The sequence below is a fragment of the Capricornis sumatraensis genome, chromosome 10 (genome assembly GCF_032405125.1).
Source record: "Capricornis sumatraensis isolate serow.1 chromosome 10, serow.2, whole genome shotgun sequence".
NCBI lineage: Eukaryota > Metazoa > Chordata > Mammalia > Artiodactyla > Bovidae > Capricornis > Capricornis sumatraensis.
The window spans coordinates 96,088,884-96,112,136 of NC_091078.1; the positions used below are offsets into that span (position 1 = coordinate 96,088,884).

At 57.2% G+C, this 23,253-nt stretch overlaps 1 protein-coding gene across 1 annotated transcript in view; it reads right to left on the reverse strand.

Annotated features, from left to right (window-relative positions):
• The window catches only part of BSN (bassoon presynaptic cytomatrix protein), a 71,128-nt gene that overhangs the window by 13,574 nt on the left and 34,301 nt on the right, over positions 1–23,253 (reverse strand). Inside the window, exons 2-4 of the mRNA XM_068982583.1 lie at positions 17,849–18,257; positions 7,971–8,837; positions 380–847 (exon numbers count right to left, since the gene is read on the reverse strand). Of these exons, the coding sequence (XP_068838684.1) occupies positions 380–847; positions 7,971–8,837; positions 17,849–18,257 (1,744 nt within the window). The remainder of the gene's footprint in view (positions 1–379; positions 848–7,970; positions 8,838–17,848; positions 18,258–23,253) is intronic.

Here is a 23,253-nt window from a genome sequence, read left to right on the forward strand (position 1 = left end):
CTCTCTGTCAACCCCCGGGGCCCTAGGGAGGGGGTGCCTCCACTCTTGGGGGAATCAGAGCCCGCCACCTACTCCATCGCTCTGGACTTGCATAACTCACAGGTTCCATGTCAAACCACAAGCATCCCTAGGTTCTCAAAGAGAAGTGTTACTAGATCTAATGGTAGCAAAGACACAACAAAGCATCTAAAAAGGTGTCAAACACAGGATCAGCCTAGAACTCACAGGCTCCAGGCCCACCGTGCCTCATCAAGACGGTCCTGCTGTCCTCTCTGGCCCAAAGAGCCGTCCCAGGTCCACATCCCAGTCCCGCGGGGAGCTAAACCCTTCTCCACACTCCCCTGCCTGAAAGCCAGGACCCCTGGGAATGATGACTGACCTCTGTCTCCCCACCCTTGGGGGCTTCTGGAACAGCCTTGGTGATGGGGGTGGTGGGTTCGGTCCTCCGCACCCCAGCCTTTGCCTTAGGAGTCCCGGGGGGCAGGGTGGTCTCTGGAGGGGGCTTCGGCACAGGCTCGGCTTTAGCTGGGATTCCTGTCTTCTTTTCCTGGGCACTGCTCGGGGTTCTGCTGGGTTCAGAAGCCCTGGCGGGCTTGGCCTGGGGACTGGCCTTGGTGGGCAGGGGACTGGCCTTGGTGGGCAGGGGGGTGGCCTTGGCAGGCGGGGGGCCTGATGGCTGGCTCAGCCCCTGAGGCCCTTTCTGCTTTGGAGGGGCTGTTCCAGCTGTATGGTGAGGGGCCCCCACAGGGGGCTGCTGTGAGGTGGGCAGCGGCAGGGGTGTCGGCTCTCCCAGGCTGCCCTCGAGAAGCCGCTTAGTTTGGCAGTTCAGACAGAGCCACTCGGTTTTCTGTAAGGAAGCGAGAGAGGGTTTTGATGAAAATCACAAAGACACTGAAGTACTTAAAGATGACTTCCGTGACTATGTCTATAAACACAAGGAGGAGAAAGTCTCCCAAAGCACAGCACTACAGGCAAAAGGACTGATGAGGAGCAAAAGACTGATGGGTCTGTTGGTCCCAAATGACAGAGGGCCCCAGCCTTTAGATGCTCGTGTACAGAGTTAAAAAGACAAACCCCAAAGAAGGAGCCCTTCCTTACCCCACAGGAAGCTTTTTACTAGGCTGAAAAGGAGGACCTGTATGAGAAAGGAGGCTACAAGCAGCACACAGTCTAGGGAAGAGGGGGGCTGGGGACTCCCCCAGGGTGTGAATAGCTTTGGGAGTGGAGCAGCGTCCCCCAGGAAGGGCCTTTCAGGAAGAGCATCAGGCTGGGAGCACCTCCCAGAAGCACTGCCCCTCCCCAGCCTCCTAATTCTCAGGCCTTGGGCACCATCCTTCTCCATTCCCAAGTAAGTGCTGTGCTGGGAGGGGACCGGCTCTCGGCGCCAGGGGAGGCGGTCTAGGGGAAGTCCTGCTTGGCGTTTGGGGGTGAGGCCGAGCAGTCCCCTTTGCTCACACCCTCCAAACCAACTCACCTTGTCTTAGACCAGTAAGACCCCCATGCAAAAGCCTCCTCCTGCTCCCCGGGCTCTGGGCTGTTCTGATGGGGACTGTGTGCTGGCTCTGAGGCCAGGGGCCCTGCTCCCTCCAGAGCCGGGCTGGGATCCTCCTCCACCATCAGCCTCTCACTTTCAAGACTACTCTCCTTGTGTCAGTCTCAGTGCTAGGGGCTGGAGACACAGCCGTGACTAAGACAGACACGTGGGCTGGCACACAGTCTTCTTGGAAGCCAGAGCCCAAAGGGGTTGTTCCAAGTATGACATGGACATCAATGGTGAAGTTTCCAGAAGCCCAACAACCAAGTCGAACCCCCCCAGGTGCCAGCGTCTGCACAGGGAAGGGTCTGAGCACCTCTGAGCAGGTGATTTCTGTACCAGCTCAGTGGCGGGAAGGGGATGTCTTCCAAGGGCCTCCTCCAGAGTCAGAGCTCCTCCTTGGCGGGACTTGGGCAGGGAATGAGAGTAACAGGCACCCCAGAGTCTGTTCTCACCCCAGGGGTGCAGAGCCTTGGCACCCCTACTGTCCTGCTCTTACACATGAGGGTGCCCAGACTCCTGGGCTCCTGCCAGCAGCTTGACCATCAGGATGGGGAGTCAGGGGAACCAGAGGACATGGAACCACAAGGTCAGAGAGCCAGGGACAGGGCCAGAGAGAGCCCTCGGCCCTTACCAGCCCAGAGGACCAGAATCCTTAGCACTCTAACCTCACATACCGCCCCTGGGCCCACAACATCCCTGAGTCCACCCAACAGAACCCTGGAAGTATGGTACCTCCAAGATGTCTGCCCTTGGCCTGGCACCTGCAGGCCACCACGGTGGGTGATGTATCAATGGTTCTGCCCTGGGCCCCGGCGGAAGGCCAGGTCAGGCGGGTGGCAGGGCCTGGGTGTTGACTGAGGGATAGGTCTGCTCCACAGGCTTGGGATTCGGGCCTTGAGACTGCTTCCCTGAGACTGGAGCTCCAACTCTGCCTGGAAGCTGAATTCCACACCCAGGTCCTGAGCAGAGGGGCTCAGCTATGGAGGGGAACCCTTTAGAGGTCTCACATGTCCTCACCCTGCCCCTTGCAGGGCCTGGTTCTGGCACCACTGCTGACTCCCTGGGACCCTGTTGGATTCTCTGTGTGTCCCCTGTATAAACTCCTACAAGGTCATGGGTGCTGGCCCCTGGCTGGGCCATGGGCTCACTTGGTGCCTAGGGAGACTGCTGGGTGGGCTGAGCCAGCATCACCTTGGGTCACAGTGGGAATCCCTCCATGTTGGAGAGAGCTGTGAGGTGGCAAAAAGATCGAGAGGGGTGTCAGCAGAGGCCCAGAGAAAGTTCTAGAAATGAACGAACAGTCCCTTCCCTAGCCCCACGATCAGCATCACGGGGTGAGGATCTGGGCCTGGATGGGAGGCTGGCCCAAGGTAACACTGCCCTGGCTCTCCCTTGGCCCCATGTAGATGGCTATCCAGGTTAGGCCTCTCGAAGCTTGGTCATCTGCCTTGCTCACCTTGGTGATCTGGCAAACCTCTGACCTCCACCTCTGGCTGGCAGACCCAGCCCCAGAAGAAACAGTCCAAATGAAGCAAGGACGCCTTGGAAGGTGGCCAGAATGGAGGCGACAGACTTCATGCCAAGAGCTCAGAGCCAGCCCCTGCAGTGGCCTGCTTACCTGAGCCCAGAGGCCCAGCCCTCAGCAGAGTGTGTTGACTGTGGTCACAGGCTCCCTGGGGCCTTGTTCCTTCCCACACTTTTTCCTCATGGAGGCAGCCAGGCTGCAGAAGGGGCGCCCCAGTTGGCCCTCTTGCTCCTGGCTCTGCTATAGCAGGCAGCGGGGGAGGGAGGTGGGAGAGGCAGAGGCATGTGAGGGAAGAGCTAAAAATAAACACCTGACCTGGTAGCTGGAGGCCCTTCCCCAGCCCCTTGGGGGTTGGGGGAGAAGGGTATAGGGCATTGGGACCATTAGACGGGGAGCCAGAGGGAGACCTGGCCAAGGCCCAAGTCTTCTGGAGGATGAGGCTGGGATGGGCGGCAGGCCGTGCCTGGGGGTGGGAAGAAGCTGGAACTGCAGCCCTGACTCCTCTGTTCATGTTGCTCACATCTCTGGCCCTCACTTGCCCCTACTCCACCCCCACCCCTTCATTCCCTGTTCATTCATTCCCTCTCCCCACTTAGTGTCTACCCCTCATTCATTCATTCACTTGCGTGTTCTCTGTCATACTCTCCATCACCCAGGCCCAGCTCTGAGGAGCTGCTTGCTTGCTCTTTTCCTACCCCCTTTGGCAAGTGGGCTGGGGATGATCTGGGACCTGGGGATGGACAACAGGAGGCTCTGATGACCATGTCGGCTTTGCCTCCCTCTGTTCAGTGCCTTTCCGGGGGCAGGAAGGTAGCAGCCCCTGAGGGCAATCACCATCTCATGTGCTTCCCTTCGGATGGAGGTAGGTGGGTTCAGGGCGAGGCAGGGGACGTGAGTTGTCAGAGAGTTGGTAGGGACCCCCTGGCAGGCATGTGAGACCCCTACCTTCCAGAATCACTAGCTGCTGTGCCTCGTGGGCTGAGAGAGCCCAGCGCGGCTGCCCTGGCAGCTGGGCCTCCTCCCCACACTGTGCCTGAATGACCCTGCTGAACACAGTCTCTCTGCAGGTATTGCTGGCCGAGGTGTCCACCTGGTTACAGTGACACTGGGCTGGCTGCCTAGCCCAACGTATCCCCAGTCCTACTGCCAGACCCGGGACAGCCGACGAGAACTCCTGAGACAAGGATGCCCAGAGGTTAAAAAATAAAAGCCCAAGAGTGGTACACTGGACCACAGGCAAGGCCATCACTGGGCTGCTGTTCCTCTCCTGACTGTGGCCTCTGCCTCTAATAAGAGGAATCCTTGCTGAGAGCCCCAGGGTGTGCCTTCATGGTTGGGCTGCCCTCTACTCACACTGCAACAACATATGTGTTCGTTCCCTGGGGCCAAACCTGATGAAACGAGGGGCTTGCACTGGCCATGGGCACAATTCACACCCAGGCAGTCAGGGCTGGTAGAGACTTTCTTGTCCCTGCAGAGACTCCCTTTTCGGACACTCTGGTTCCAACCTCCTGGCTGAAGGGGGCTGCCTGTGTGTTGGACCTTACACAGGGTCTGAGGCATGGCATTTCACTGGTTCTCACAGAAACCTAACAGATAGCGCTATGGCTCCCATTCTGCGTGGAGGAAATGAGGCTCCATGAGATCTATCCCCAGAGGCAGACTGAGGCAGGTATAGAGCAGAGGTAGCCCCTGCCCCCAGCCCCTCCCACATCACAGGTGCCAAGCCCTCTGTCGCAGGAAGGCCTGACTTCTCAAGGCCATGGGTGCTACTTCAGCAATTATAATAAAAGAAGCTGGCGGCATTACTGTAACTATTCTGATTGCACTAATTTCTTCACAAACTCTATTTTGAACTGAAAGCCAATTAAAAATTAAGCCAGAGGGTACTATTATCCTTCAAAAAGATAAATAGGTAAAAAAAATTTGGAATCAACAACTCTTAATTATGAAATGACTCACTAAGTAGCACTGTGGTTAATTTTTCGGAGGAAATTTCAAAGGGAAAAGAGATCTAGCTTTCCAATGCCGCCTCCATTGTGTGCTCTGGACTCCTTCTGGAGAAAGAAGGTGGAAAGGTTTTTACGGCTCAGAGATGTTGGGGATGGTCCCCACCCTGGCAGCCCAGACAGGTGGCTGGAGCCACAGCAGGTCTAAGAGGCCTGGAGGGAGCTGGTCTGTCCCCGCCAGGTACCCAGCACGCACGCTGACATGGGTCCCTCTGTTTCACGTTGTGCATAGAGGCGGCTTGATGGGAAGAGACTGCCAAGGCAGACCTAACCCTTGGTCCTGGAGAAGGCTCTCTTCTCTACCTCCTCCTGCCACCTCCCTCCCAGGGAGGGATGTGTCTGGGCCACCTGCTGAGAAACCAAGAGCCTCTTACCAAGAACACACAGGGAAACACAAAACTGCTCTAAGAGCCAAGCAGCCATTCGCTGAGACAACACCAAAGATGGCCCAGGGGCTGGTTAAGTCTCACCGAGGACAGGCAACAGCACCGGTGGGAAAGGCAGGGGAGGGGTACACACCAGGCACCAGTCCCTTCCCATCAGCCCCTTGCAAGACCCAAAGCAGGCAGGGCCATGAGAAAGCTCTGATCGTTGTCTGCAGGGAGAGAGGACAAAGGCTTGGAGTAGGGCCGTGGCTACTGGGATGGAGAGATGAGGCCAGAGTCTAGCCAGTGAGAAGGCAGAGCCAGGGCTTGGGCCATGGAGGATGTTCAGGGGGACAGGGAGCTGAGGATGTCCCAGACTGCCAGCTGGCACCTCCGATGGATGACGGTGGCATGGTCTCATGGTAGGAACCACGGGAAGTGGCATGATGGCTGCCCATCCACACTTCCCCAGGAGCAGCCCCGGGCCCTCTGGGGACAGCAGCTTTAAGCAGCAGAGCCCTGAGGAGAAATAAGTCAGAGAAGCTGGGCAACCTCTGGACTGCTGCAAGGAGCACAGGACCAGGACACCCAGCAGCTTTGCCATCAAACCCATGGAACCCACAGATCCTGTGGAGGCAAGGGTGGCCCTGGTGCAGAAGGAGGCAGCGGGGCAGGACATGGAGACAGCAGGACATGGACGCTGTGGGCAGAGGCCATGATCGCCAAGGGGCAGAAGCTCCAGAGTCCAGGAAGATGACAAGCCAACTCCTCACGAGAGGCTGAGCTGAGAATCCAGACTGCTCACCCCAAGTCAGCTTGTGACCAAGACTCTTCTGTTTGGGCAGAATCAGCACTTCCTCTGGCCCGGCCTGGAGGCCGCTGAGAGGCATTGTCAAGAACATTCATCCTCCTGGCCAGAGACAGTTCTGCCTTCCCCTCTGCACAGCCTGCTTAATGAGGAAATGTGGGCCAGGAGGTCTCCCGGGGACAAGGTCCTCTGGGCTGGGCAGCACAGCGGGCCAGCGGGGCTTGGCTCAGGCCCCCCGCCCAGCAGTGCATGTGTGCCTGGCTCTGACCGAAGTGCCTCTGCTCTGTGGTGGCTCCTTGGTGTCCCCTCACCTCTCTGGGCTGCCAGGCCAGCCACCCTCCAGTGAGCCACCAGACTTAGGGCTTGGGGCAGCGGCAGTGAGGGCCTGGAGAGCCACATGGGCATCCATGAAGAGGTCATCTGTTTTGCTCAAGCCACCCCTCCTTGCATGTTGGAAAACATGGCCTCTCGCAGCCAAAGTTATTTTCCTTATCGAGCTGCTCCCACGGAGGCCTGACAAGACAAGACAAGTCAGAACTAGGTGCTACAGAGCCCATTCCACCACCACACACACTCCTCTGTTGTCTCTGGGCCAGCGGCAGTCATGGCACCACACTCTTCTGCCCGCCATCAGTTACACATGGTTCAGCCCAGGGGCCCCAAGACTCAGGTGACTGCTGTGTGCTGGAGAAGGGGGCTCGACATTGGATATGACACAGCTAAGAACACATCAACCTGCCCAGATGAGCCAATCATAGACCCCAAGGGCACTCTCGGAAGGGGACACACCCAGCTATGTGCAAGGCAGCAAAAGCGGAGTTCCCGTGGATGAACTGGGTGGGGCAGAGTGGGGTGAGGGGAGGAGCTGGAGCAGCCTCCCAGCCCAGGCTCACCCTGCTCTGCCAGGGTAGCTCCATGGGGCACCTTCAGAGCCTCCCAGGGTGGGCTCCAAGCTTCACGAGAATACCAAGCCTCCTGCCCACTTTCACCCCACTCTGCACAGGGCCCAGAGCCCTCCAGTGGAAGAGGGACTGCAGAGAGATGGGCCCCAACCCCAGTACTTCCTCGGACTTCCCTCTGGGTAAGAAGAGCATCTCTGAGCATCTCCACAAATAGCTCCACGGACAGCCAGGCCCTGCCAGGGAGAATTTGTGGACCAAAGGTTATGGCATTGACAAGTAGACATTAACACCCATGACCTCGGAAGAGGGGATGAAGGGAGGACATTGCCTGGCTGGGCTGCCCTACTGTGAGGAAGCCTTCTGCCCAGCCCTGGGCATGCGGGCACAGCCCGCTGCCTATCTGCCCTTCAACCCCTGTGAGGGTCACAGACGGTGGGCAAAGTGGGACCTCAGGCCCTTCCTGCATGCACAAGGGTGATTGGAATCTTCCATCAGGGCCATGCCCATGATAGCTGGGAATGGGGAGGCCAGGACAGGGCCTTCTAACCCCGGTTACCTTTGGGACCAGCCTCAGGCACTGGTCAGCTGGTCAGAGGCAGTGAGCACCAGGACTCCATTCACTGCACCAGTTAACTCTCGGAGTGGAAGGAGAGGCTGGGGCCAGGGCCAGATAAGGGAGCGGAGCCCTGCTGCAGCTATAGGGACAGTCCCGTGACTGCTCCAGAATCAGCCTTCTGCCGCCCTTTCTGACTCTGATGCCCTCCATCACCCCAGGCTCAGCCCCGCACCAAGGCCCAAAGGAACCTGCTTGGTCCAGCTCTTACCTCCACCAGGTGGGGCGTTGGGTTGAAGCCACACAGGTTGCACACCTGGAGTTTGCAGGTGGTGCAGGTGTTATAGTTGGCGGGGCCCTTGCTGCCCACATTGAGCTCAGCTTGGCACAGTGGGCAGGTGGCCCTTTCCTTCGGCGTGGTCTTTGGCTTGGCAGCAGCCTTCGACGCTGCCTGGTGTTCTGTTCTGCCATGCTTTGGGCTGGTGGTTCCCCCTGTTCTCGCCTGGGCTCTGGGCCCTGATCCAGGCTCAGTTTTGGCTCCAGTTGCAGGCCCGGGCCCAGGCCCTGAGCCTTGGGGTCTTGGGCCAGCCTCCTTGCTGGCATCGCTGAAGACGATCTTGGGTGGCCCCTTGCTGGGGGCAGGCTGGCCCTGGGAGTCCACTTCAGGCTGCGCAGACATGAGGGTGCTCGCCTGGGTCAGCAGCGACGCACCAAGGCCAAAGAGCTTCCCAGTGAGGCCCTCCTGGGTCGGCTCAGCAGCACCAGGCCCAGAGGGCGCTGCGGTGGCACTCTTGGCCGGGGCCTCTCCTGCCGGGGGCCTGGGCTCGGCTGTGGAAGGCTTGATGGGGAGAGAGGGCTGGGGAGACACCTTTCCCACCTCAGGAGGGGCGGCAGCTGGGGCAGGCCCCGGCACTGAGGTGGCCCTGGCTGTCTCAGCCTGCCGGGGGCCAGGCTGTGGTCCCCCTGGGCCCCGAACTCTCTCTTGCTCTGGCTTCCCCAGGGGCTGTTTGGCTGGGGAGTGGGCAGGAGACAGGCCCGGTGAGTGCAGCTGCTGCTGGCTCTTGGAGCGAGGCGCCGTGGTCATGTCCATCCCTAGAGCCCTCTGCATCTGGCAGTTCAGACACAGCCACTCCTTCACCTGGGGAGGAAGCAGCAGGGTTACCAGGATGGTCAGGACTGGGGTGCCCATGGCCCAGGTCCTTGCAGCCCCTAGCAGCCAGGGCCAGCTCCTCACACAAGCAGGAGCACCAAGCCTGGCACAGGTGTTTCTGGGCTGCCAGGAGGCAGGCTGAGGGGCAGATGGTGCCACCCTGCCCTCTAGGAGCTTCCAGGTACACGGAGAGGAATGGAGGCACTCACACACTCCCCAGCCCCAAACTGCCGACCCACTGCCAGCCAGGGTCCTCCCCACACCCACTGGCTGTACCTGGATACATCATGTGTCTCCACATCCCACCTCACCAACCTACGCTCCCATCCTCCTGGTTGGATGACCCCTCGTTGTGCATGCTAAATCACTTCAGGGGTGTCTGACTCTTTGCAACCCCATGGACTGTAGCCCATCAGGCTCCTCTATCCATGGGATTCTCCAGGCAAGAATATTGGAGTGGGTTGCCATTTCCTTCTCCAAACGATCTTTCCGACCCAGGAATCGAACCCACGTCTCCTGTGTCTCCTGCATTGGCAGGCGGATTCTTTACCACTAGAGCCACCTAAGAATAGCCTCCAACTGCTCACTCTCCTTCCCCTGCTGCCCCTTTCAGGTCACTCCCACAGGGCCCCTGCTGCTGCTGCTGCTGCTGCTGCTGCTGCTGCTGCTGCTGCTGCTGCTGCTGCTAAGTCGCTTCAGTCGTGTCCGACTCTGTGCAACCCCAGAGACGGCAGCCCACCAGGCTCCCCCGTCTCTGGGATGCTCCAGGCAAGAATACTGGAGTGGGTTGCCATTTCCTTCTCCAGTGCATGAAAGTGAAAAGTGAAAGGGAAGTCGCTCAGTTGTGTCCGACTCTTAGCGACCCCATGGACTGCAGCCCACCATGCTCCTCCATCCATGGGATTTTCCAGGCAAGAGTACTGGAGTGGGTCGCCATTGCCTTCTCCGGAGCCCACAGGGCAGCAGAGTGATCTTTTAAAACGTATATCAGGATAGACCGCATGGCCCCAAAACAAGTGCCTGGTATGCAATAGGCACTCAATAAAAACCTGCAGAATGAATAAAGGAGTGAAGAGAAGCAGGTGGGAGAGGGAGGCAAAACAAAACAAAAAGAAACCATGATCGCTGTCCTCAAGGAGCTCAGAGTCTTGCTGAGGAGAAAAGATACAAATGAAACATCTTGAGAGCGAAGTAAATGAGGGCAAAGTGATGCGACGTGAGTGACGTAAACTGAATGAAAAAATCTTTTGCTTTCTTAAGGAAGACAAATTTTTTTTAAAGAAAATGGGATAATTTGTGCCTCCAGACTAAACAAGGCATGTGCTGCTGTTCACATGATGGATGTATCTTTTCTCTCTGTCATTAACTCCTTCCCAAGGAGAGGGGGCTCACAACTGGGTTGGGCCAATCACTGGTTTCAGCCAGGGTTGCAGGGATGGGCACATGACCTTGCAAACAGGGCCAATCAGAGCCCTTCCATGTTTCAGGGTGAATGAACCGTAGGAGATAGGGTCACTCATCAGAAGGACGTAGCGGTGGAGTGGGCAGGAGCCTTCTTGCCCAGCGTGCAGAGAGGCGCTAAGAATGAAGTGAAGAGACAGTCAGAAATGGAGCCAAGACAGGAGAAATGAGCAGACCCCATGGCTTCATTTAATTCCCTGGATTCAGCTCTGTCTTAAATCTACTCTCAGACTCCCAGTTACACGAGTCAATATCATCTTCCTCTCAAAATCCAAATATAAATCAGAGCATGTCACTTACAGGCTCAAAGCCCTCTAGTGGACTCTCCCCTCACTTACCATGGGAACTCTTTACTGTGATCTGGGAGGCCCCCAATCTACTCCAGCCTACGCCTCTCTCTGTCCCCCTTTCCTGCCCTCTCACCTTGGGCCTCCTCTTCTACCAAGTGATCCTTTGAGCTCTCTTCCATAACCAGGCCTTTCACTCACTCTTTCCTCAGCCCCGGAGCCAGCTATCTGCACATGTCTCAGCCAGGATCACTTCCCCATCAGGGCCCTTCCTGGCCATATGATTGAAAATCCCTCCGAAGCACTCTGTAGCTAGCCACCCAGTTTGTCTTCATGGTACTTGTTCTTTCCCAAAGCTTATGCTACTTTATTCCTCTGGGTGTCTCCTTGCCCCGCGCATGAGCTCTTACTGAGGTGGTCCAGGGACAGTGCATGGTGCCTGGCACAGAGTAGGGCTTACTCCAGAGTCTTGCTGGGGGATGAAGCCTGATAACCTATTAATGGGGGCATGGCTCTTACAAGGCTACAGCCACGAGACTGGAGATTCAGCACCCCACGGTGTGGAAGGAGCTCCTCCTTCTCAACCTGAGCCAAGGCAGAGGACAAGTCTGCTCATCCATGGTTGCAACGAGAGTCTTTGAAAGCACCACAGTAGCCTAGTCGCCAGGGAAAGGTCCAGTCTGGTCCCTGGGGCAGAAAGCCCCTTCTGCCCATCCTCAGTAGGTACCTCTGGCCCTGCTCTCTGCCTTGAGGTCACAAGGCTGTATGGCCGCCACTGTGGCTGACTTGGAGTTTGGGAGCCTGGGCTTGGCTGTCTTGCCATGAAACCAAGAGTAGCCTCTGAGACAGGGGAGAAGCATGCGCTTTGGTGATTACCCCATGGTGCCCTGCACCATGCAGGGCATGTTTGCAGGCATTCTTTCATTTTGTCTTCACGGTAGAGAAAAACCAAGGTCTAATATGATTTAGCCTCTGGCTCTTGCGGTTACCCAGCTAGGAAGTGGTGCTGCTGGGGAGACTGGCCCTGCCAGCCCTGCCCAGCTCCTGAGCTGCAGCCTGGAGCCCAGTGTCTACCTCTTCTGCAGGCCACTGAGCCTCATGCAAGTCAAGTCAGAGGTCTAGAAGCTGCCCTCGAGAAACTCAAAGACCAAGCCCAGCTCTGGAAACCATCAGATCAGCAATGCCATAGCACTGGGGTGTGAACTGCCCTGCCCCAAGCCGGGAACTGTGAACTCACCTAAGTGCTTTGAAGACCCAAGGCAGCTCTGTATACTTTTGGACAGAGAGAGCCACAGAGAAGACAATGTGTGTCCTTGACAATGTGTGTCCAAGACTCCTTTAAAGAAGTCATATTTGGTAGGGGTGTCAGGGTTCACTTTCGTCCAAAGTAGGACCTCCAAGAGGCGAGCTGTTTGGGCTAATCCTCAAAGAGACCCAGACATGATCACCCTCCTGAGTGGGGTGCCAAGGCCCTGGCCCAGGACGGAAGCCACAGACTCAGTTCCTGAGGTGCGTATGCCCCTCACACCCAAGGTCTTATCTCTGAAGCACGCCCTGAGGTGGGACTTCAGAAGAAGAGGAATCTGGGAGGTGAGACACTTTGATTCTGAGACTTCAGGGAGACCCCATTTTGGGTCCCGGATCAACAAGGGGTCAACAAGGGCCTGTGCTAAAACTCCTGCACTCACCACCAGAAGCCTCCCTTATCCAGCCCCCAGCACCCAGGCTGTCACAGGCGTCTCACCTAAAATAGAACCTCACCAAGAAATGGCTAAAACGCCCCTCAGTGAGTCATCTCCCAGATGGGAGCAGCTATTTCTATCTAGCATCTTCCAGACGGCGAGGAGCCTGCACTGTGCCCTCTCCCAGCCCCTCCCAGGCCCAGGCCTGGGCCAAGAGGACAAGCACACAGGCCTCCTGGGGAGGATGCTGGCTGGGGAAATCTCTGAATCCGTAAGACTCCCCTCTCTGGCTCCTCCATGGACCCCTGGGAGCCTGCTGGGGGTGGGGGTCATCCTCAGCCTCTTCCTCCCTACTCCAAGGTCCTTATCCCACATTAGGGACATGGGGGTGGCCCACTGGTTGGGCAGGGAGATGGCTGTGCATCACCAGCCCACCTAGGTCATGGATCCATGACCAGGCCTGGGTCAGGTCCCCAGACTCCAGGACCAACCACAGTGAGAGTCTTCCTTGGCTGGACCGTGTCTGTGGCTCCTGGGCACCCTCCTAGCCTACTGTCCACTAGAATCAGAGGGCAGGCCTTCCATCAGTGTGACAGAGGACCTCTTTTAGAACCTTGTTTTCAGATATCTCCGTAAGCCTAACTTGGCACTCGGCTGGGAAATGTGCCAGTCACAGATCTCCCGTCCTAAGACCCAGAGGTGGAGCTAAGGGGACCTCCCAGGGCTCCAGCTACCAGGTACATGGCTCTGCCAGGTGGTGGCTGATCCTTCTTGAAAGCAGGGGCCCATCCTGCCATCTCAGAGGCTCAGAAGCCCTTGCACCCCACGCAGTGGGGGCCTGAGCAGCAGCGGGGGTGGGGAGGCACAGGGCAGTGTGCTGGTCAGGAGGCGGGGAAGCAGAGGCTCTAGGAAAGTGGCTTCCAGCAGGGAGGCAGTGCCTGTGCTGCAGGAGCTGGCTTGAGGGTGAGGAGAGCAAGCCCCGTGGGCTCTGAAGGGACGTCCTCCCCGGGAGAGCATTCTCAGCCGCTACCTTCCTCGCACCATTCAGTGCACAGCAGGGGAATGGAGGTGATGCCACCCTCCAGGAGCCAGAGGCGGGGGGCTCTGGGAACTGCACGTCTGCATGGCCTCTCCCTCCATGGGGCTCCGGGGCAGGAAGGGGAGTGGGGACACCTTTCGGGAGGGGCTTCTCTATCGTTCTCATAGGGACACTGGTGGCAATGCACCTGCCACCCTGTGTCTCAGCCCCAGAGGGTAGAATCCAGCCTTGCATGTGGATATTTGGCCCCAAAGAAGGCTGCCCAGGGCGGGGCCTGCCGCGCTGTCACCTCCAGGGCTGCCAGGAAGCTCTGGGCCCCCAGCAGTAACGTGTGCTCCCGCAGCATCCCCTTCCATGGCACCACCAGCAAGGAGGAAGGAGGGTGGCACATGTCACGTGGCCCGCCTTCCTGCGGAGAGCAGCGGCTTGCCTTGGAGCCCAGCCCTCCCAGGGAGAGCAGGCCGGCTGTGTGTCGGATCACTGCACTGACATCATGCCTGATGCTGCATTCACGCCTTTTTCCATTCTGGTACAAGCTGAAACATCACAGAAGCAGGTTATAAATGAGCCCTCCCTGCTGGTGCCAAGTCCAGAGGGTCCTAGGAGGGCCCCACTGGCCAGTATGATGCCATGCTCTTCTGGGCTGTGAGTCATGGGCCAGGCCGCGACTGGAGGCACGCAGCCCACTGTGGGCCAGGGACGGGGACGGGCCTGTGCCCTCACACTGCCCACGGCATCGGACACGTCACCTGCCTCATCCAGCAGCTGACTGTCCCAAGTCTGCCACTAACTTGCTTCCCCTGTCAACTGGTTGACCTCAGGCCTAGAGGTGGGCACCACAGGGTCCCACAAGGCACGGCACGTTGATCCAGAGCCTGTTCAGCCAGGCCTGGCCCACAGGGGAGGTCCGTGTCATCAGGTCAGGACCCTGAGAAAGGCCCTCGGAACCTGCCTAGCATCTGAGGCCAGGATTTGGGTAGTGGAGGCTGAACCCAATTGCTGCTTGGGGCGGGAAGGCCTCACTAGCCTGAAGCTCCATGAAACGGAGAGAATTCTCCACCTCCCAAGAGCCCTCAACTCCGCCGGTTCTACACCAGATGGCCCCCCTCCCTCCCAGGCCTATCTTCTCTGCACTATATATTCATTCTCAGATAATTTTACAGCCCCCTCTCATAGCTAAAGTTAGGCGTGCCACACCTGATGGCTGCAGCAGTGAAAAACCCCCTCTCCTGTACAGCAGCCTCATCGGTCTGCCCCCAGTGACTCTAGCCTCCACCTCACAGTGATCCAAGTGAGATGGCCGAGAGGCCCAGCTCCTGGGAGTAGGGGCTGGTAGGGCTAGCTGCCCAGGGCTGGCTGAAGCTTCAGGGCATTTCCCCACTGATTCAGAGATGGTTTGGGTCAAAGTGGCTACTGCCAAGCAAACCCACCCAGAAGGGACAAAGGCCACCTGGAGGTCCTTTCACATTTCCTCTGTTTGGAGGTGGAACAGGGAGGGCTGGGCCCAGGAAGAGAGGAAGACACCTTAGCCACTCCTCAGCCCACCGCTGATCCATGTCCTTCTAACACCTGCTCCTCTTTCCTCACAGTCTGGGCAGGTAGTAAGACGACCAGAAGGGAGTGGAGGGAAGGGGGCAAGGCTGGAGGCTGCGGCAGAGGGATCCGGGCTGCACTCACAGCACCACCCCCGGGCCATCTGGTGGCCCAGCCCTCGCCGCCGGAAAGAGTGGGATGCAGGCAGGAGAGGAAGAGGCTTGTGGCCACTGCGTCTCTCCCTTCCTTCTCCATACCACCCACCCTGGGTATGTACTTAAGCCCAAGGTTTGCCAGGGGGGTGAGGGTGGGGTGATGGGGTGATGGGTAGCTTGGGTTCGACAACGTCTAGACCTTGAAACAGGTGAAGAAAGACCGAGATCATGTTTCCGTAGTTTTCTTAGAGGGGGCTTATGAGTGATTCTGACTACAGCAAGGGAGGTGGAAGGCACACGAGTTCCTGGACCTGGAAGACTGAGGAGGAGGCGGCAGCCCTGCTGTACCCACAGGGGCAGAGGGTGAGTGCCCCCAGGTGTAGGCTGCAGCCTCATTTTGGGTGGTGGTGCTCCAGGAGGATTCTGCTGATCAGAGTGAGACGCGCAGGCGTGCAGTCAACCCTGCCTCCGCATAGCACTCACTCCCGTGGTGCTGTTCCTGGGGAGAGGACGGACTCCTCTGGAGGAGTTCCAAGCCAGGATGTGCCACTGGGGCAGCTCCAAGCGGGGCAAGGAAGCCCCCGATGGGGCTGACAGACAAGGCATGGCTCATCATCTCCAGGAGTGGCTCCCAGCCCAACCTCACCGTTCCCCTCCATTTGCTGGCCCACGGCCACACCTGTCTGCTTCGTCCAGCTATCAGAACAGGTGTCTCTGTCCTGGAGGAGAAAGGGGTGGCAGGCCTGAATGCGCAGTCACTGAAGAGCAGAAAGGTGGGCTAACAGGGCAGAGCAGGCCTGGGGCATCGGCAAAGCCACCAAGGCTGGCACCCACAGCCTGCTTCTCCCCGAGAGAAATGCGACATTCAGGGGGTTAGGGTGCTTGTGTAGGAACCCACATCCAGGTAGAGAACAGCCTTCCTGTTGTGTCCCCATCACCAGGCACTGGACAGACTTAAATGTGAACACCTCTGGGCTCCTGGTCAGTGAATCCTCACTGGGAGGGTCTCCTGGGGCTGGCGAGAAATGTTCGGACCCTGTCAGGTGAGCACCTGGAGAATGGTCAGCATTTCCCAAACTGGGTGCCATAACTGCAGCCCCTAACATTTCGTGAAAGCAGGTCTGGGGAAGGCGGCCAGTGACAGCCCCGTTTCGGAGCGCCCGCCTGGACGTGCCGTGAAGGACCTGGGCCGAAGGCCTGGTCTTCCTCTGCAGTAAGTTGGCGGCCCCTTTCCTCCTGGCCCTGAGCCTCGGCTCCTCCCAGCACAATGAGGCAGATGGACCGAGTGTCGCCAGGCCCTCCCACTCTGCTGTTTTTCCAGGCGTGGCCCGAGGCTGGCTCCCCTCCCTGCTCAGTGAAGGTCCTTGGTGTGGGGGAAAGGCTGGGAGGCCCACCGGGAAACTGGTGCTGCCGTGTGTGGCTCTCGCTTGATCTCCACCCACCCCACCCAGCGTCATTCAGGTCCTGCTGCTCTATGAGCATCTCTGGAGGCTGGATCCCAGGGTGCAGGGCCAGCATAAGATGGGGGCGGAATTCCCACAGTGGCCTCTCATCCCTGCCTGCCAAACCCCCCTGCTCCTGCGAGGCTGGGTGCTTCTGGCTTCTCGGCGGCAGGATCACAGGTGAGCTTCCCTGGCCTTCATCACAGTGCTCTAGATACTATGGAGCAACACTTACCTAACTGATCAGCGCAGGGACGGGCCGTTTCTAATCACAGATGTAATAATCACGAGTGTGCACGCCTCCGCAGGAAGCCCCCACACTCCAGGAGCGACTCCAAATGCACTGAGTCATCTCCCCACACCGGCAGCTCCTTCCTCGGAATCTCACACTTACCTCTCGCAAACCACACGTCCCACACCCACAGCACCTCATGTCACAAATAGACCCCGACCTGTGAACGATTCTCACTCAGCCCTCCCCCACCCACGTGGTCCAAACGGCTCCTGCTACTGCTAATCCCAGCTGCAGCCACAGCCACGCAGTCACCACGCTCCAACCAGCCCAAGAGCAGAGCTCTGGGGGGACAACCAGAGACTTCCGGAGGTTACCGCAGCAGGGAGGGAGGGAGCCACTCATTTCAAAGGCATGGGCCCCAGCTAGTATACTGGAGCACCTGGCCTCCAGGGCACCTAGGAGAGCCTCCTGGGCTTGGCTGAGCACTCCACAGCAATTCAGAGCATCCTGACACAGCCAGGGTGGGGCTGGGGACCCTGGGTCCTCTAGGGCAGAAAGGGGGCCAATCTCATGGAAATGGCCTTCCAGTGGCCTCGCAGTGAGGGCAGGACACTGTCGCCATGTGAATCCTGGCTCCTCACCCGGGAAGGGGAGCTGCTCCGCCCCCTCAGGCCCCAGCTAACTGAGTTGGGACACAAAGGCTCTTCCAGGAGCCCAGTCTCCTGCCTCCCTTAACACCTGTTCCCCTCCCCTGCTCCCCTCTCCAGGACCCACTGGAGGGAGGCTGGCCGGGGGTCAAGGAGATTTGCCTCTCTTTGGGTCCTGAGGCTGCTCATGACCCTCTTCAAGTGTGCACCCATGGGAAAAGCTATCCGTAAGGCTCTGTTTGGCCTCCCTAGAGCATTTTTCCAGGTCGGACTTGGAGCAGATAGGAAAGCACCTTCTAAACAGGACTGAGCCCAAGCTTTCAGGAGGCACAGTAATCAGCCCCTCCGGAGATCTGGGACCAGAACTTGCTCTCTACTTCCACACCTGGGAGCCAGAATCCCAGCCCAGGGAAGACGCAGGGGCTGGCGGCCAAGGGAAATGACCAGGAAGAGAAAGGGAACCGGGGAGGCCTGGGAAGGCGGGTGGGGTGGGGGGAAGCCGGCGCAGAGGTGATTACCTGGGTGAGGTGAGGGTTGGGGTTGAACCCACACTGGTTGCAGACCTTGTTGTGACACTGGGTGCAGGTGTTGAAGTTTGGCTGGCTGGGGGTTGACGTGAGGTCCGAGGTCTTACATATGGGACACAGCGTGCTGCTGGGAAGGGGAGCGATCTGGGGGACGGAGTAGGGTGATGTGGGGGTGCTGCCTCTGTCTGGTGACACAGAGGGGGACCGCCCTGATCTCTGCGTCCTGCTGTCTACCTGCAGCGTCCTGCGGGGGCCATCGGCCTCCTGGCCTTCAGGCCCCTGTGCCCTCGGCTCCCGGGGGCTCTCGCGGCCGGGAGTGGTAGCAGAAGGCTGCTTCGGGGTTGGGGAAGCTGCTCTCTGGCTACCCAGGGGCTCCTTAGGGTCCAGTCTCCGAGGAACGCTGAAATGACATTGAAAATGACAAGGTTAGAAAAGTCGCCTGCAGAGGTCTCCACCAACCCAGGTGGCTGCCAGGTGCCCTCACCACCCCCCTCTGCCAGCCGGTGCCATTAGCACAGCCTTCCACCAGCCCAGTGCTAACTGTGCTCCATGCTGGGCCCTGACAAGTGTCCCCACCTGAGCCATCAGCACCAGGCCACGTGGTCGGCTCAGGAATGTCCCCTTTCGCATCCCCTAAAATGCAGAGTCTGATTCAGTAGGTCTGCGGTATAGTCTGCATTTTTACAATCTTTAAGGTGATGCCTTCACTATGGTCTGCAGACCACACTTTGAGAACCAAGGGTCTAAACTATATATGAGTAACACCTAGACTGATTTTAACATTTCTGACTCTTAGACTGCACACCAGACAAATTACATCAATATCTGTGAGGGCAGGACCCTGGCATTAGTATTTTTTTCCTCCCTAGGTGATTTCAACATGCAGCTAGTTTATATCAACTGCTCTGGTAGGTCTGTTACTTTCTGGCTTATCTGCTTCAGAGGCCAATATCGGGCAGCTGGAGGTAAGCAGGGGAGGCCCTCGAAGGCCCAGCTAATGCTACCTCCAGCAGGGACAATGGAGCCTTCCTTCTGGTGGTCTTCCAGCAGGTCTAATGCCAGACCAAGTCCATCAAGATGGGTGATGTGTTTGTTACTTTTCTGCTAATGTAAGAAAGGACAGGGCCAGAACTCTAGGATCCAGGGCTTGAGGAACCATCGAGGGGAGTTCAATATGCCTGACCCCCACCTCCATCTGACATGGCCCAGCTACAGCAGAGCCATCAGAGCTGAGTAGAAGGCAAACCATGAGGCTAAACTCAACGCCCCACATTCCTTCTGGTTTGACCCCCCTCCCAGTTTTCCAGTTTGAAGAAAGCCACATACAGAAAGCCAAAGGCAAGACTTCACACTGCTTCCGTGACATTTTATACTTGCTTCAGTGTGTATTCATTTGGGTGGATGCTGGCACCCAGGCAACAGGGCAGCCTGGCTGAAAGTCACTGCAGAGGCCTGGCCACAGCCGCCTGTGGAGCATCCTGGCCTGGCCCCTTCGGCCCCTGCGCTCCCGGTCCTTGTAGGGTCTGACTAACAGGAGGAGACTCTTAAGTCTGCTGCCCTTATGTGAACGACATCTGCTTGCCAAAAAGATTCAGGAGCCCCTGGTAGGCTGTCTCAGGTAAAGCCATTTTAGAGAGGAGACACAGAACCTGCCAGGAGACCCACTCCAAGACACTCTACGGTCCTTCCTCCCTTCCAAGGAACTGCCAGGGAGGAGACATACCCTCGGTCTAATAAAGACTCTTCTAGGAAAAAGAAAAAGGACACTGTTAACTGTCTGTCAGCCAACACAGCACACACCCATCCATCCAGTCTCACAGACTGGCCACTTCAGATGGCCAGAGCCTGAGTCTAGCCCTCTGGAAGTCCCCTTTGCCACCAGCTGTGAGGCCTAGTACAATGTGGCGATTGGTGGTGGCTGCAGCCATCTCTAGGCCCAAAGGGCTCCAGGGCCTTTCAGTAGACTAATTTCTAGGTGTCATAAAGAAATAATCCCACTTGGTTAAATTCATCGTTCCATTTCTTAAATTACCTGGGGCTGGAATCTAAAGAGCAGCCCTTGAAGGCTCATCAGAAGCTATGGAGAGCCCTTTATAATATGCAAAGGGACCAGAACCGTTTCCAGGCTGGGCAAGGTCCGTGGTTTCTTCTGAGAAAAAGTAAGCAATTTCTACTGTGTTTGTTTTGCATGGTGTGTGACATGCAATCTTTTGTGTACACAGTGACTTTTTAATTCAATGCTGCGGTGAAATGCAGTCTTTCGGGGACACTGTATGTGACCATCAGGGATCCAAATTCAGGTTAACTTTCAACTCAGCTGTGGTGGCAACGGACAAACAAGCAGAGCCCTCTGCACTAGCAGAACCTGTGTGGCGAGGCCAGCGCCCTCTGCACACAGGCCCGATGTGTGTCCACACACCACGCGGTGGCTGCAGCCAACACCCGGCAATCGCGATACACACCCAGAACCCTGATTCCCCTGTCTCCTGACTCCTCACACCTTCTCCTTGATCTCCAGGCTGTCAGCTGCTTCCCTCTGCTCACTGCTGCTGACAACCTGTCCACCATCATGCTGGGAAAGTGGGAGCGGCTGGAGGGGAATTTGTACAACTAAGGCCTCTCGACAACTGTCCCTGTGTTTGCCAGTCTCCTGCTCCCAAGGCCCGCTTCTCACCTTCATAAATTCTCCCCTCTCCTTCATCGTCCTTGTTTACCTCTCTATTCGATGATTTCAATCTCCTTGAAAGAGTGGCCTCCACTCATGGCCTCCAGCCCTACTCCTCCCTTCCTCTCAACCAGGCCACCTGGCTCCGCCCATCTTTCCACAGAAGTCACTCAGGTCATAGTCACTGGTGACCTCCACAGCATCAAATCCGAAAGTCGCTTCTAGGTTCCTCCTCTCACCTGATCATCCCCTGACCCGACAGCGCTGAGGCCTCCCTCTCTCCCGAAAGAAACTCTCAGCTTCCTCTGGGAACACCACCCTCTGCCAGACGGCCTCCTCCCTCCTGGTCACGCTGTTCTGAGCTCTTCTGCAGGTGTTTCCTCATTTCCCAAACCCAGAATCCCACTTCCGACATTGCAGGGACTCAGCCTTTGTGCACACGGGGCTTTCTGAGCCCACAGCTCCCTGAGGCTCAAGGCTTTATCTCCTACTCCCCGCTGGTAACTGCAAATGTGTGTCTGGCCCAGAACTCCCCTCTCCTCTCACTGCCGACCCCATGTCTTCACCGAGATGTCTTACAGACACCTTGAACGTGGCGTGCCCAAGCTGAGCCCCTGATCTGCCCACACACGTGCTCCTCCCCGTCTTCCCCTTGGAGACTCTGACTCCTTCTCCTCTCAGGCCTTATCAGTCATCAGTAAATCTTGGGCTTCAGTGTCTGGACACCCCCACTGCCTCCTCGCTCCAGCTGGTTCAAGTCACGGTGCCCTCTGCTCTCCAGTTTTGCACAAGCTGGGCTGGTCTCTCTCGCCCATCTAGGGTCTTCTCTGTGCGGCAGCCGGGATAACCCTTTATACACATGAATCAAACCGCTTCCCTTGTCTGCTTAAATCCTCCTTTCCCTCCCACAGGAAGAGCCAAAGGCTTTGTAACAGCCTGTGAGGTCCCGTGAGGTTCGGGCCCTTTCCCCCTAGCCTCCTACTCTCTCTCTTGCCCTGGGTCTGCTCCGCTTCCGCCAGGCCCGCTCCTATCTCTGGAAGCTGGCACCTGCTGGCACTTGCACGTGCACTCGAGAGAGTGCATGTAGATACAAACGCCCAGAGACCGGAGCGGGACCGGCAGAAGGGGAGCAGATACAGGGAGGGTCTTGGCTCTGGTGGCATCGTTGTGGGGACTCTTTTGCAGACCAACCTATTAAAAAATGCAGCTACCGGATTTCCCTAGCCATCCAGGGTTTAAGACTTCACCTTCCTGTGCCGGGGGTGTGGGTTCAATTCCTGGTGGGGGAGGCCAAAAAACCAAAATATAAAACAGAAGCAATATTGTAATAAATTCAAGCCCATTCTTTACCATCTGAGCCACCAGGGAAGCCCAAGAATACTGGAGTGGGTAGCCTTTCCCTTCTCCAGGGGATCTTTTCAACCCAGGAATCGAACTGGGGTCTCCTGCATTGCAGGCAGATTCTTTACCAGCTGAGCTACCAGGGAGGCCCTAACAAATTCAATAAAGACTTTAAAACTGGTCCATATATTAAAAAAAAATCTAAAAAAAGAAAAAAAAAGGCAGCTTCCGTCCCTCCGGCTTCTCTGTGCTCCAGGGCACTGAGATCTCCCGACTCATCATTGCTAGACATGCTGCACCCGTGCACCCTCTGTGGTCCCGGCAGGACCTCTGGGCTTCCTGCACAGCGGTGCCCCAGAGCCCAGCACTCGCTGGATGCTCATACATGTCTCCTGGGTGGATGGACTGCACTCATATCACGACTCAGAACAGTAAAACGTGGCCCCTAAATGTGTTTGAGCTGAGGAAACACGGCACATGATGGGCGTGCACTTGGCCCGCCCTGGATCTGGCCTCATGCAGGGCAGAACGGCAGGAGTGACACCCCAAGCCCTCTCCGGCCACTTGCTGTATACCCCCAGTCCCACCACACAGAACACTCCACTGGGCACAGAAGTGCTCGTGCCAACCGTGCCTTCACCCTGAACACCACCATGTGCCAGGCACCTGTCACATGTTAACTCCTCTAAGCCTCATGGCAAATCCACGTGGTAGGATGCAACTTGCCTGTTTTACAGATGAGAACACTGCCACACATGGAAGTTAAGGAACTTGCAAAGCCATTATGACCTGTAAGTGGTGGTGCGGTGATTCCAATACCAAGGCCACCAGTTCAGACTTCTCTGGCAGCCCAGTGGTTAAGACTGTGATTCCACTGCAAGTGGCATGGGTTCGATCTCTGGTTGCGGAACTAAGATCCCACATGCCACATAGTGTGGTCAAAGAAGGCCACCAGTCCTGTCCTAAAACACATTCTGCATTGTCTCTGGGTGAGCACAGCAAGGCTGTAGAGGGGTGGGGAGCACTGCAATGCGATTCACAGAGAAAACCACACTCCGGTCACTTGCGCATTCGAGCATTCAGTCATTCACAAACATTCACTGCCCCCTGGAACGATAGCTCCAGGCTGGGTGACAGGTGCTGATGGTATGAATGGATTGCGACTCACAAATGGAAGGTGGGTCCACAGGTGCTCATTGTATTGCTATTCTTTACATCTTATACATATTTTATAAGTATTCTTATATTCTGTATAAACATCTACTCAATTTTTAATTAAAGTAAATTTCTAAAAAAGTGGATCAGACAGGGATCCAGTCTTCTGGGAGCCTCCAGTCCAGAGAGGAGACCAGATGTGCAAACAAATCACTGCAAGACACATCCACACAGT